This window comes from Leopardus geoffroyi, chromosome D3 (assembly GCF_018350155.1).
Source record: "Leopardus geoffroyi isolate Oge1 chromosome D3, O.geoffroyi_Oge1_pat1.0, whole genome shotgun sequence".
Classification (NCBI taxonomy): Eukaryota; Metazoa; Chordata; class Mammalia; order Carnivora; family Felidae; genus Leopardus; species Leopardus geoffroyi.
Genome location: NC_059339.1, coordinates 22,284,886 through 22,300,330, shown reverse-complemented (window position 1 = coordinate 22,300,330; position 15,445 = coordinate 22,284,886). Strand labels below are relative to the sequence as shown.

The following is a 15,445-nucleotide window of genomic DNA, read 5'->3' as shown; positions in this document are numbered from 1 at the left end:
AGTCTCGGGTGGTAGCGAGTCCTATGCAGAGACCTTAAGCAGACTGATAAGCACAGAGTCCCCACACTCCAAGGAATGAAAACCAAATGTGAAAATAAGTACAAGAAATAGAAAACTATAAAAAGCGGTACAGCAGATTCCAAAGAGCACAAAACAGAAACTCTACAAAGGAAAAATTAAGTAACTGAATTTGAGAACTCCATTGGGAAGGCTTAACAGAATCCATCAACTGAACCCAGGTCAGAAGAAATAAACACTGCAGACAGACAAAGCCTGGCAAAGACAAGAAGCTAACGGAGAAAGCTTACCAGCTCGTGACCCGGAGTGAGTCCCTGGAGCAGCATCACCAGCAGCCCAGGAGCCCGTAAGAGTGCAGAGTGTCAGGAAGATCCCCAGGGCAGCTGTGTGCCTGTCATGCTGGAGAGCAGGGTCTAACATCCTTCTAGTTAGAGTCCGGAAGGAAAGGGACCATATCTGAAGAGCAAACATCAGAGAATTTTCCACACCAAATCCACACAGTGGAACTGTTGACACTAAATCAAAGAGGAAATATTAAGCAGCCAGATTCGAAGAAGACACGTATTACTTTCTGAGGGACAGACAGACAGCTCTGTCCTCCTCAGCAATAGTGGAAGCTTGAAGACAGTCAAACAACATCTTCCACGTGCAGGAAGACTCCCCGCCAGCCTAGAATCCTACACCCAGCAAGAACACCTTTACAAAATGAAACTGAAATAGGCACTTTCAGACTATGACTGAAACTCCTTTCGCCACCAGCAGGCCTGTATTAAAGGATATGCCTCCTGCAGAAGGAAAGTGATCCCCGAGGGAAGATCTGAGATGTATGAATGAAGAACAAAAACTATGTGAACCTAAGTCAACAGTAAATAAGAACAGCGATGTCTTGTGGGGTTTAGAATCTAAACAAAAAAATACAACTGTGTGATCACATAAGTAGGGAGAGGGAAACTTCTCAAAGGCCTTTCTGTTACCCAAGGAGGGCAAGATGCACATGAACTTTTGGCTGTGTGAAGTACGCATATTGTAATTCCTACAATAACCACTAAAATAATGTTTACTTGGAATCCAGAAGGAAAAGAATGAAAGAAAAATGGAAAGGAGAGAGAAATAGTTAAATAGTGGAGATAAATTTCCCAGAATAAAAACAAAGAGATGGGAGACCTTGGGTTGCAGAGTTAGTAGAGTTTCAGAGAGAAGAGAGAAAGAAAAACTTTCACCTCGACCACACTATAGTGAAATTTAAGAATACCAAGGAGAAAATTCTCATAGCTCCCAGAGAGGAGTACAAGAAGATTGTAGTCAAGGATGAAGAATCAGATTGACATCAGATCTTTCTTTAAAAAAAGTTTTTATTATTTTCTGAGAGAGACAGAGGGGAAGGGCGGAGAGAGAGAGACACAGAATCCAAAACAGGCTCCCGGCTCTGAGCTGTCAGCAGAGAGCTCGACGTGGGACTCAAACCCACAAACTGTGAGATCATGACCTGAGCTGAAGTCAGACATGTATTACTTTCTGTGAAGTACACATGTGAAGTACTTCCTACATTTGTAATTTCTCCAATAACCACTAAAATAACGTCTAATTGGAATCCCAGAAGAAAAAGAATGAAAGAAAAATGGAAAGGAGAAATAGTTAGACCCTGCTCTCCAACTGAGCACCTGGGAGCCCTGACATCAGATCTTTCAATAACCAATATTTGGAGTAATATTTTCAAGGTAATGAAGATGAAAAAATTAAAAGGTTAGGATTTTTAACCAACCAAGCTATCGTTTAAATATGACGACATAAAAAAAAAGTCATCAAGCAAACAGCCTCAGAAGGTTTGCCACACAAAACGCACAATAAAAAAGGTATTAGACATAGTACTTTAAAAGGGGGAGAAAAAAGTCCAGACGTTGCCGCAACAGACACATGAAGTAAAAGCTGTGGGTTTTTTTTTTAACAATTACTAAGACCAAAGAAAAAGAGAAAATATTCCCATAATAATCCAGAACTTAAGATGTAGATAATGTTGACATGACAGGGTTTGAGGACAGTTGAAAAGGAGGCTGAGGGATATGAATGAATGCTGAGTTCTTATTGGAAGGAAGAGACAAATATAAGATGTTTCAAATAGTAAGAAAAGACTAAAAAGAAAAAGTACAAATAAGAACAGTAAATCAACACAGTGGGAATAGGCCCAAGCATAACAAATATAAATAGATGACACTCACCAGTCAAAAAGCAAAATACTGATTGAGTGGATTTTTAAAATCCAGATACATGCATCTTCTAAGAGATGTCAAAGACAAAAATGTGCAAAGGTTGAAAGTAAAAGATTGACATATCATGGAAACACTCACCAAAAAAGCTACAATAACTATCTTCAAATCAGACAAAATAGACTTTAATAAGAAAAAGACATTATTAGGGATGGAAGAGTTGCTGCATGATAAAAGTCTGAGTTCTTCAAGAAGATCTAAGAGTTCCATTATGCAGGCAATGAAACAGCTTCAAAAATATACAAGCATGAATTGATAGTAAAGGGAGAAACTGATAAATCCATCACTGTGGTGGGAGACAGAGAGATTTCAATACACCCCTCTCATTTGTTGATCGGTCGGCAGTGGGGGAGCCAACAAGGGTCTGCAGGAGATCAAAACAACACAGGATGCCAACATACTTGCAGGTGCAACAAATCAGAGAACATACTTTTTACCCTAGTAGTAATGGAGTGTAGGCAAAAGTCAATCATGTACTGAACCCTAAAGAAAGACTCAACAAAATCATAGGTAGTGTACAGACCACATCTATGATAAGACGGTAAGTCAGAAGTTATGAACAAGGTGACAAAAAGCCCCACAGTGTTTGGAAAAAGTCTCCACATGTTTGGAAAAACTTGTTATGCTGCTAAATAATGCATGGGTAAAATAATAAATTAGAATGAGAATTCTAAAATACCTATAATTGAGAATGAAGAGATATCAAAACTGGCTGGATGTAACAAAGGCAACGCCGCAAAGGAAATGGATTGCCTTAAATAGGCACGTAAGTGCATTAATTTTGAGACTTTCTTTTCTCAGTTTCTAATTGAAGAAATTAAAGAAAGTTCAACATACAAACCCAAAGAAAGAAGAAAACAGACTTTAAAAATAAGAGCAGAGGGGTGCCTGGGTGGCTCAGTCAGTTAAGCATCTGACTTCAGCTCAGGTCATGATCTCACGGTTTGCGAGTTCGAGCCCCACGTCGGGCTCTGTGCTGACAACTCAGAGCCTGAAGCCTGCTTCAGATTCTGTGTCTCCCTCTCTCTCTCACCCTCCCCTGTTCACACTCTGTCTCTCTTTCTCTCTCTCAAAAATAAACATTAATTTTTTTTTAAATAAGAGCAGAGATTAATGAAATAGAAAAAAATAAAATAGAGTTTAAAAAGCCAAAATTTGATTCTTTGGGGGGAAAAAAACTGACAGAAAACTACTGGCAAGACTGATGAAGAGAGAGTATAGAAATAAATATTATTTTTTAATGTTTATTTGTTTTTGAGAAAGAGAACATGAGCAGGGGAGGGGCAGAGAGAGAGGGGGAGAGAGGATCTGAAGTGGGCTCCGCAGTGCTAGAGCCTGATGCAGAGCTCAAACTCATGAACCGTGCAATCATGACCTGAGTTGAAACGGACACTTAACCTACTGAGCCACCCAGGTGCTCCTAGAAATAAATATTAAGGGGCGCCTGGGTGGCGCAGTCGGTTAAGCGTCCGACTTCAGCCAGGTCACGATCTCGCGGTCCGTGAGTTCGAGCCCCACGGGCTCTGGGCTGATGGCTCAGAGCCTGGAGCCTGTTTCTGATTCTGTGTCTCCCTCTCTCTCTGCCCCTCCCCCGTTCATGCTCTGTCTCACTCTGTCCCAAAAATAAATAAACGTTGAAAAAAAATAATTAAAAAAAAAAAAAGAAATAAATATTAAAAAAGACTTTAATAAGACATATAAAGTACAAAGAGATCATTAAAATTCAGAAGCACAAATTAGAAAAATAAGAACTGAGTCTAGAAGAAATAAAAAGCCATGAGTAGTCCTATAATAATTAAAGAAACTGAAGCAGTAATTTAAAAATCCCCACAAGGAAAACACAAAGCCCAGATAATTCTGGAGGTGAATTCTACCAAGTTTTCCAGAAATATATTATCCTAGTATTGTATAAAAATCTTCCAGATCAAAGGAAAAGAAGAAATGTTCCCCCTTTCTTATACTGTGAGGCCAGGATAACACTGATGTTGAACTAAGCAAGAAGAGTAGTAAGAAAATTAAAGTTCTGCCCTATTTCACTCATGAATATATCAGCAAAATTCTAAAACAAGACATCAAAAAGATCCAATCCAACAGTGTATAAAAAAGAAAACAATCAGTCCTGTTGAGTTAATCCTAGGCATGCAAGGATGATTTTATATTAGAAAATCTATAAATTAATTCATCACATTAACAAATCTCATTAAGAAAAAAATGTTTTTTTATTTTAAAAAGGGGTGCCTGTGTGGCTCAATCGGTCAGATGTCCGACTCTCGATTTTGGCTCAGGTCATGATCTCACAGTCATGAGATCAACCCCCACATCGGCCTCCACACTGAGTGTGGAGCCTGCTTAATTTCTCTCTCTTTGGGCGCCTGGGTGGCTCAGATGGTTAAGTGTCTGACTTTGGCAAGTCATGATCTAATGGTTCATGAGTTCATGCTTTATGTCAGGCTCTGTTCTGACAGCTCAGAGCCTAGAGCCTGCTTCAGATTCTGTCTCCCTCTCTCTCTGCCCCTCCCCCACTCACACTTTGTGTTTCTCTTTCTCAAAAATAAACATTGAAAAATAAAATTAGGGGCGCCTGGGTGGCGCAGTCGGTTAAGCGTCCGACTTCAGCCAGGTCACGATCTCGCGGTCCGTGAGTTCGAGCCCCGCGTCGGGCTCTGGGCTGATGGCTCAGAGCCTGGAGCCTGTTTCCGATTCTGTGTCTCCCTCTCTCTCTGCCCCTCCCCGGTTCATGCTCTGTCTCTCTCTGTCCCAAAAATAAATAAACGTTGAAAAAAAAAAATTTAAAAAAAAAAAGAAAAATAAAATTAAAAAAATATATATTCTCTATCCCTCTTCCTCTGCCCCTCCCTGGGCTCATTCTCATTCTCTCTCTCTCTCTCAAAAAAAAAACAAAAACAAAAACAAAAAAATAATCTCCGTAGATTCAGAAAAAGCATTTTAGGTATCTTAGTATAAGGTTAATATGCAAAAGTCAATTGCATTTCTATACACTAAAAGAAAACAACTAGAAAATACAATTTAAGAGAAGACAATTATAGGGGCACCTGGGTGGCTCAGTTGGTTGGGTATCCAACTTCAGCTTGGGTCATGATCTCACAGTTTGTGAGTTCGAGCCCCGTGTCGGGCTCTGTAATGACAGCTCAGAGCCTGGAGCCTGCTTCGGATTCTGTGTCTCCCTCTCTCTCTCTGCCCCTCCCTTGCTTGTGCTCTCTCTCTCTCTCTCTCTCTCAAAAATAAACATTAAAATTTTTTTTTAAAAAAGAGAAGATAATTATATCAGAGAACATCAAGGACCTTGTAATGAATCTTATATTCAAGATCTCTATAGGGAAAATTATAAAACTTTACTGAGATATCAAAAAAGAGCTAAATCAATGGATAAAGATACAGTGTTCATAAATAGAAAGACTTAGTATTACAAAGACATCAGTATCTAAAGAGTAGATCAAACAAAATCGCAATGGTGATTTTCACTGCTTGATATTATCATTTTTAAATTTATACTTAAGAATAAAGGGCCAGAACATTTCTAAACAAGAACAACAGAGAAATAAAGACTAGCCCTACTAGACATCAAGACTTATTTTGAAACTGGAATAGAACAGTGAGCCTGGAAACGGACCCATGGATGTATGTATCTTTGGTGTATAACAAAAGTAACATGGCATCGTGTGGAAAGATGGCACTGTTCACTGAAGGAGGTTGGGGAGATGGTTACCCTTATGTAAAAAGATTAACTGAATCTCTCCCTTACATTATAACAGAAATTGACTCAAGGCAAAGGTCTTACAAAAAGTATTAAGCTTAACTTGCTGTTAAGCAAGAGGTTAAACTCTAAGGGAAAATATAGATGAATATCTTTTAGACCTTAAGGAAATACATCTTAAGACACAGAACAGTACTTATGCATTCAACTATATTAAAATATTTTTTTCATTAAATTTTGCTTCAACAACGTGGATGGAACTAAAGTGTATTATGCTAAGTGAAATTAGTCAGAGAAAGACAAATATCATATGACTTCACTCATATGTGGAATTTAAGATACAAAATAGATAAACATAAGGGAAGGGAAGCAAAAATAATATAAAAACAGGGAGGGGGGACAAAACATAAGAGACTCTTAAATATAGAGAACAAACTGAGGGTTGCTGGGGGGTTGTGGGTGGTGGGATGGACTAAATGGGCAAGAGGCATTAAGGAAGACACTTGTTGGGGTGAGCACTGGGTGTTATATGTAGGGGATGAATCCCAGGATTCTACTCCTGAAATCATTGCACTATATGCTAACTAACTTGGATATAAATTTTTTAAAAATAAATAATTTAAAAAAAAGAAACTTTGCTTGTTAAAAGACAGTCTAAAGAAAGTGAATATATATGGGGCGCCTGGGTGGCTCAGTCAGGCATCCTGACTTCAGCTCAGGCCATGATCTCACAACTCATGAGTTCAAGCCCTGCGTCAGGCTCTGTTCTGACAGCTCAGAGCCTGGAGCCTGCTTCAGATTCTGTGTCTCCCTCTCTCTTTGCCTCTCTCCCACTCACAGTCTGTCTCTCTCTCAAAAATAAATAAACATTAAAAAAAAATTTTTTTAAGTGAATATATAAACTTGCAGAAGAGAATCACAATACTTAACACCCAACAAAAGATCAGTATGGAGAATACATAAAGAGTATTTGACCACAATTAAAAACAATAATTAAAAAAATCAAGAACACCTAACCCATGAATAAGACAAAAACATCCAGCAGAAAAAGTGGGAGTCACAAGCAAGAATTTCACTCGAGAAGAAACACGTATGACCAGTCATCATAGGACTGGTTATCAACATTGTTGGTAATTAGGGAAATTCAAATCAAAACCACAGCGAGACCATTTTACCTTCATTTAATTAGAAAGAAAAAATCTGACAGTATCAAGTGTTGAAGATGATACAGATCCACAATATCTCTTATGCATCACTAGTGGGAATGTGAATTGGTGCCACCATGTTGGAAAGCAGGTTGGCCTTACCTCCTAAAGAAGAACATCACAGACTCTATAGCCCAGCAATTCCACTTCTAGGTATATACACAAGAGAAATTCCTGCAAATGTACAATAGGAAACATGCATAAGATTACTCCAAAGCAAAAACTTTAAACAACCCAGATTTATTGAATGAATAACTGGGGTATTAGTCACAGGAGGGAATATTACACAGTAGTTGAAATTAACAAACAACAGAAACATGCAACAATATAAATTTTAGCAATGTAATATTAAGGGGAAAAAAGTCCCACAAGGTTACATATATCATGGAATTCTTTTTATACAGTTAAAAACAAGTATGTATGTACGTATATGTAAATGAACACACACGTACACACATACATGCCCAATTAAGACTATTTAAAGATGCAATAAAATTACATTAAATGGTAGGCAAGGGACTGATGAACCCAGGAGTCTTGTGGATGGCTACCTGAGGAGATGGATTGATGAGTTTTCCATATGATTATATGTAGGTTTTGTCAGGATTCTACCTTTTGTCTAGAGGGTTTTCTGGTGGCAGAGTTGCATTAATACAAGCAGACCATGCAAGGACCAATAAAAAGAGGGTGTCATGTAGCAAGGATCATGTTTAATCCAAAGCTGTGCACTTGAGGTCCAAAAGAGGAGAACAACAACAACAACAAAAAAACGAAATAAGACACATTTAAATCCAACATACCAGTAATTACATTAAGTACTCCCATTATAAGTGTAAGATTCCAGATAAGTTTTAAAAATCCAAATATATGTGATTTACAAGAGATACATCTAAGTAAGAAAGTGAAGAAAGACTGGAATAACAATACAAAAAGAGATGCCCATAGATAAAACAAACAAAAGCTACTGTAGCTAGATTAATGTCACAAAAACAGATTTTAAAACAAAAAGTAAGACGAGAGGTAAGGGACATAATGATAAAGGTTCAATTCACTAGGAAGATGAGTTTTAAGTTTGAATATATCCTGTACCTAAAAACAGAGCCTCAAAATATTTACAGCAAAAGCTGGTAGGACTATAAGGAGAAATGGATTGATTTACAATGGATTAACTACAAGAGATGACATTTTAATATACCTCTCTTAGTAATGGCTAGAAATAAAAAAAAAAAAAAGAGTTTGAATCATAGAATGTACTGGACAGTTGTAGAACACACTGAACAACTGCAGGAAACACATTCTCTTCAGGCACACCTGGAGCATCTGCAAAAAACTGGCCATTTACTGGGCCTTTCAGCAAATTTTAAAGAACTGAGATTATACGGGCATACTGTCTGACTCCATGGCAATTATACTAGAAATAAAGATGACTAAAAAAAAAAACCCAGATGTTTATAAATTCAAGAAATATGCTTCCAAACTAATCCACAAATCAAAGAACATACACTGATATTAGATACTAGAAAATATAACTGCATGATAAAGTAATACATATAAAAACCGTGAGATTCATCTAATGCAGTACTTGGAGTGCAATGCGTAACCTAAAATGTGTATACTCGAAAAGAACAGCTGAAAAATCATGAGCTAATAAGCAACGATCTCATGAAGTTAGAAAAAGAACAACAAAATAAACCCCAACAAAGCAGGAGGGGATAAAAACAAACTCAGTGAAGCAGAAAAACCTAAAATAGAATCAACAGTTTCATCTTCAAATAATGAAGGAAGGGAACGGACAAACCTCTGCCATGACTGTTTGGAATGGAGGGAAGGCATATATAACCCAAATGCAAAACAAATATATATAACAAATGCAAAAGAGGACGTCGCCATGTCACAGATATTAAAGCAGTAGTAAATGAGGGGATGGTGAAACAACGTCACGCTGATCTACTTGAAAAACTGAAGAAATAGGCAAATGCCCAGGGAAGCAGAAGGTAGCAAAACTGATGCGGGTCGGTGGAGCCAGTACACAAGGTGTGAGGAGGAAAGACACCTCCTCGTGGTGGTGGACACGGGGACCCTGGGGGCAGCGGGGTGGGGGAGGCCGTGCGGAGCCCTCACACAGCCCTGCCGTGCCGCCGCAGGGAGAACGCGGAGAACATGTACTACTTCTCGGAGCTGGCCCTGACCCTCAACGAGCACGAGGAGGGCGTGGCGCCCACGGACAGCCGCCTGCGGCCAGACCAGCGGCTGATGGAGAAGGGGCACTGGGACGAGGCCAACACGGAGAAGCAGCGGCTGGAGGAGAAGCAGCGCGTGTCGCGGCGCCGGCGGCTGGAGGCCTGCTCACGGGGCTGTGGCACGGAGGAAGGTGAGGCTGGGCGGGGAGGCAGTGAGAGAAGGTACCCTGGGTATGGGGAGCGGGTTCCCACAAGAAAGGGATGAGATGGGGGAGGGAGGGAAGGGGTACCGCAGGGACAGGGTGGAAGGCAGCAGGGTCCTAGGGGCGGGGGGAATGGCGTGGGGGGAAGGGTGGGAGAGAGCCTGGGAGTACACCACCGCCCACCCGCACGCCCACTGTGCCTGCCCAGCAGAGAAGGAAGCCGATGTGTACGTGCCGCTGTGGTTCGAGAAGAGGCTGGACCCACTGACCGGGGAGACGGCCTGCATGTACAAGGGCGGCTACTGGGAGGCCAAGGAGAGGCAGGACTGGCACATGTGTCCCAACATCTTCTGAGCTCCATCCCCTCCTGCAAATACAGGCGCCTGTACAGCCTGGTCCACCTTTTCTTTAATACACTCAATTTAGTACTCAGTGGCCCTCCCCCTTACACCTTTTCCCTTTCCTTTTTTTTTTTTTTTTTTTTAACACTTTTTTGGGGCTTCCACCTTGGAAGGAGCAAGTGCTGATCTGCATTCTCTCCAGCCCCCAGGTGCCCTGGGTCACCCAAGCCCCATCATTTTGGACTTGGGTCCCACTGGGACCCCAGCTCCCAGTTACCACAACTCAGGCAGGCTGGCCCGGGCCCTGGGCTGCCCCAGTCACCAGCCCCACCAAGGGAGGCACTGTCCTCCACTGGGGAGCCACTTTTGACTTTTTTAGAAAAAACGATCTCCATTTTCTTTCCAGCCAAGACGTTTAGTAAATATTTTTAGTACAGCACTTAGCAGACCACTTTCTAAGTGTGCTTTCTTGCCACAAATGTGTCCTGGCAAGAGCCCCTTCTTTTTAAGACATCAGGAAGCTAGACCCCTTTGAGCAGGGAGCATTTTGTAGCTCAACATAGCAGGGTCACCAGGAGCACAGGACTCCAGAGAGAAGGGAACTGGAAGGGCCACCTGGCCCAGGAGAGCACAAGTCAGTTGTCTCCAGAGCTACAGCAGCACCCACTGTGGGGGAGGGGATGCCCAAGGGTCCCCAGATAGATTTGAGGGTAACAGCCCCTTGCCTAGCTTTGGCCATGCAGGGGCTGCTCCCCAGCCCCAGAGAGGTCAGGAAGGGCTGGGGGCAGGGCCTGCAGGTGCTCCCCACCCCAGAACCAGGCCCCAAATCAGCAATAAGAACAAACACTTGGCTCAGCCTGGGCTGGTGCCCCCAGGCACCAGAGGCCCAGTGTCCTGCCTCGGCCTCAGGCACCTCCGGGGTGCCCATCTCCGCACCCCCTGAACTCTTTATTTGCCTGATTTATATATATATGATATATAAATATATAAAAAATAGCTATTTTGCTTAAATTTCTATGGTATGTGGAAGTTAAAAAATGATGAAGACAGGGCACCCCTGTCTGAGTTTGGCTCTCCTGTCAGCTGTGTCCTACCCTCTCCTCGGACCCCCTTCCAAGGGCTCCTGCCAATGGTAGGGGGGTACTGGGCCACAGTGGCCATTATCCAGCCCCTCAGAACCCCCATTCCAAACCCTCCCACTTCAGTTTGGTCCTGAAAATTCATCACAGGGTTTTTTCTGTATATTCCAGGACTGCGTTTGTTTTTATAAAATAAAAAAATAAAGTGAAAACACCAACATGTGAAATGCCTTAGGGTGCCCACTCAAGAGGCAGGGCGGGCAGGGTGGCCCCACCACGCCCACAGCAGAGCTGTGCAATGTACCTCTTCTCCACACTGTTTGTGAGGGAGCACCTTCTGACCGGTAATAAAAACCTTGGATTTGGAGTTTTCCAAGGCCTTGTCCCTGAGTCTGTGACTGGGTGGATTGGGGCTGATGCACAGAACAGGTGACCACCTGTATGGCAGCATGGGGGAGGAGCCTCCAGGCTTTATTCTGCTCAGCACTGAGCCCAGCAATGGGAAGCTGGTCTAAATGAGGGGGTGGGGGTGAGAAGGGGGTGGAAGACCTGGTAGGGTCAGGGCCAGGTAGGCTGCGGAGGGCTGAGACAGCACCTAGGAGAGGGGTCACAGCTTTGCCTGGGACTGTCTAGAGCCAAGCCATGGCACCTGCCACGCTCTTCTCTTTGAGGTAACACCCACCTTGGTGAATTCTAAGGTTACTGGACAACCATGACCTGGACTGCTTCTGTTGTCCCAGGTTGCCAAGCAACTCGGATTACTAGCTCCCAGGACTGGCCAAGAACGGCTTGGTCTGGCCCACTGTGGTGGGGCCTCCCACTGCCAGTGCTTCCAGGTGAGAGAATGTGGTGGGGCAGGGCACCACAGGGGCATCAGAGCCAGGCTCCAAGTGCCTGCCCTGAAACCCCAGCACTGTGGGATCCAAGGCTGGCCCTGCACAACTCCTTCCTTACCCAAGCCTTGCTTTCCCATCTGTGAGGAGGCAGGCACTGGTGAGTCCTGCAGCTCTCACTGGCTAGAAGATGCAAGGCGGTGAGACAACCCCAGTATGAACCTGAACCCCGAGATGGGGGAGGGCAGTGGAAGCAGGTCTGCCAGGGGAGAAGATAGGCTGCATGGGCAAGGCCCAGAGGTGACAGAAGCCAGTCCACTTAGGCAAAGTAAAGGAAGAGCCTAGAGTGAAGCCAGACAGAGCTCTGAACAGGGAGTGACATCAGGTTGATGTTCTAGAAACCGCTCTGACCAGATCACACAAGTTCCGCCTACACTCAGTAGTCTATCCACTAGCCATCACTGAGTTGAAAATGTCATAGAAAAGATTCTGCAACAAAGGCCATAAGGGGCCTCATAATACATCTGACAAAAAGATGCAAAAGACCTTTATAGATACAACTTTAAATTTTTACTGAGTAATAAGACCTGAGTTAAAGGGAAAAACACCATCTTCATAGTGGCCAACTCAGTTATGTGGGTTCTTCCAAATCTACAAATCCAACATGATCCAAATCAAAATCTTACCAATATTTTTCAGACACGTGACAAGTGGATTGTGAAATTTGCATGAGAGAGTAATTGAACAAAAAATAGTAGAGCAATTCTTAAGAAGAAGGTAGGGGATGTGGACTTGACCTGCAGATACCCAAACATGCTAGAAAGCTACCAAAAGAATTGCATTTTTCTCCACTGCATTCTGGCACCATGTGTAATACCATGTATTTTACTCATTTGTTGACTCTCTCCCCCACCCCCCCCCCCAGTGGACTGTGAGCTTCATGAGAGTAGGAATCATGTCTTATACACTGTAGCATCCCCAGTGCCTGGCACATAGGAGATGCTCAGTAAATAGGTGTTGAATTAATTCCAGGCCAGAAGGCCCAACCAGAGCAAAGGCTCAGGGGGACACTCCCTGGGGCCACTGGGAAGTGTGACTGCAGTGTCAAATTGTAAGGGGGCCTCAGAGATGCAACGGGGAAGAGTTGAACCTCAGGTCCCAGGAAACTCCTGCTCCCACAAACTCCAGAGTCCAAATCTTTGCTCCTGACAGACTGTGGGGGAGGAGGCCTGAGGTTCCCTTATCCCCTGGGCTGGGGCTCAGCACAATCATGAGATCAAGCCCTGCATCGGGCTCTGCGCTGAGCATGGAGCCTGCTTGGGATTCTCTATCTCCCTCTCTCTGCCCCTCCCCAGCTCATGCTCTATCTTGAAATAAATATTTTTGAAAATAGAATATATATTTCAATCTCACTTTAAGAATAGAATTTTCAAAAGCCCAAAGAGCAAATAGAATCCAGCCACATACAGAAGACTGATACCTCAGTTGGTAAACCCATGCCCAAGTTAGGTTTACCACAGAAATGCGAGAATGGGTCAGTGTTGGAAGCGTCTCATTGTAAATCACTCATTACATCAACCAGTTCAAGGAGGACTTATCTTTCTGCCAATATGGTAGACTAGGTACTTGGATAACCTTCCCTTATGTAAAACTAGGCATGCTAGATAACACTTTAAAATATCCTAAAAGCATCCATGAGTTGGAAAGAATATAAGGAATACTTGGGCCAAATATTGACTGTAGAAACATGGAAAGAACTCTGAAGTCTGTTTTTCCCTCAGAGCCACTTACTGTACCCAGCGAGCCTAAGTTTTCTTTCACTGCCTCAAATGACCCTTCCAAGGTAGGGTATCTAATAGGAGGTGTCTGCTGTAAAGCTGGACTCCCAAAGGTCTATACCTTCAATATAATGATGAATCCAAAATCAAATACAGGAAAATCAAATACAAGATCAGTCCTACGCAGAGCAGAAAAGAATCCCCTAAGAATTTGTAATCAGGAGCACGGCCTCACTTGGTTCGGTTTTATAGCCCAAATATATACTACCCAGATGGTCAAATAAAACATCTAGCAGAGAACATAACATGGTCTCAAAATGGCAATGTCCCCAGTCCCACAAGAGAAGCAAAGAAAGCCTCTCTGGAGGTTCTCCCTTTCATTCCAGACCTTATGGAATCTCAGATGGGAAGTTGCAAGGAAAATGAATAGCTAACAATGTGACATCTCTAAAGACACAAGGAAACAGCACACAAGTGGGCACGTGAGCACAGGACAGCAGAAATAGCAGAATAAGACATAAAACTCCTCCATGTAGTGAAATTATCAGACACAATATAAAATAAGCATGTGTAATATATTTCTAGAAATAGGTTTCTAGAATTCTCATTCCTAAAAATGAAGGGTATTTTTTAAAAATAAAAGGAACTTACAGGGGCACCTGTGGTGGCCTCAGTTGGTTAAGCATCTGACTTCAGTTTAGGTCATGATCTTGAGGTTAGTGAGTTAGAGCCCCACGTCAGGCTCTGTGCTGACAGCTCAGAGCCTGGAGCCTGCTTCAGATTCTGTGTTTCCCTCTTTCTCTGCCCCTCCCCCACTCACACTCAGCCTCCCTCGCTCTCTCAAAAAACGAATAAACATTTCAAATTTTTTTTAAACTAAGGAATTTCCAGAAATTGAAAAAAAATCACTGAAAATAATTTTATAACAGATTACACTACTGAAGAGCATATTAGTGACATGGAAGTAAGACCTAAAGAAAGTATTCAGAATGCTGGGGTGCCTGGGTGGCTCAGTCGGTTGAGCGCCCAACTCTTGATTGCAGCTCAAGTCATGATCTCACTGTTCGTGAGTTTGAGCCCTGCATCCAACTCTGAGCTGACAGCGCAGAACCTGCTTGGTATTCTCTCTCTGCCCCCTCCCCACTTCCACATGCGTGCTCTCTCTCAAATATTTTTTTTTAAAAAGTATTCAGAATGTAACATAAAGACACAAAGAAGTGAAAAATATAAAAGAGACATGGAGAATAAAGTGAGAAGGTCCCATATGTCGCTAATCAAAATGGAGCAGAAGCAATCTTTAAAGACTGAATGCCTAAAAAATTTCCAAGAAGTCATGAGAAACACCAATATACAGAGTTAATCTCAACACATCCTAGTCAGGTAAATAAAAAAACATTCACAGCTAAGTATAATATAGTGAATTTGCAAGGCTCAACAAAATCTTAAAAGCAGCCAGATTTGGGGTGGGCAGTGTTAATTACCTTCAAGGATCACCAATCAGACTTAGAGCTGACTTCCTAGTTAAGAAGACAAAGTGGGGCACCTCGGTGGCTCAGTCAGTTAAGCATCTGACTTAGGCTCAGGTCACAATCTCACGGTTCATGAGTTTGAGCCCCACATTGGGCTCTGCACTGTCAGTGTGGTTTGGGATTCTCTCTCTTCCTCTCTCTGCCCCTCCCCCACTTACACGCACTCTCTCTCAAAATAAATAAACTCTAAAAAACAAAAAAAGAAGACAAAGTAAGATCTCCAAAGTAGAGGGGATAATGTCAGTATTCCCAGTGAAAATATGTTTCAGGAACCAAAGGAAAATAAATCTTTTAATAAAA

At 42.5% G+C, this 15,445-nt stretch overlaps 1 protein-coding gene across 4 annotated transcripts in view; it reads left to right on the top strand.

The window, feature by feature from the left end:
* OSBP2 (oxysterol binding protein 2) overlaps positions 1-11,372 on the top strand; it is a 180,683-nt gene extending 169,311 nt beyond the window's left edge. For 3 of the 4 annotated variants that reach the window (XM_045458322.1, XM_045458325.1, XM_045458324.1), the window contains 2 exons: positions 9,347-9,573; positions 9,794-11,372. In XM_045458322.1, coding sequence (XP_045314278.1) covers positions 9,347-9,573; positions 9,794-9,939 — 373 coding nt within the window. In that variant the 3' untranslated portion in view covers positions 9,940-11,372. The remainder of the gene's footprint in view (positions 1-9,346; positions 9,574-9,793) is intronic. The other variant, XM_045458323.1, reaches the window with a different exon arrangement.
* The last annotated feature ends 4,073 nt before the right edge of the window (positions 11,373-15,445 follow it).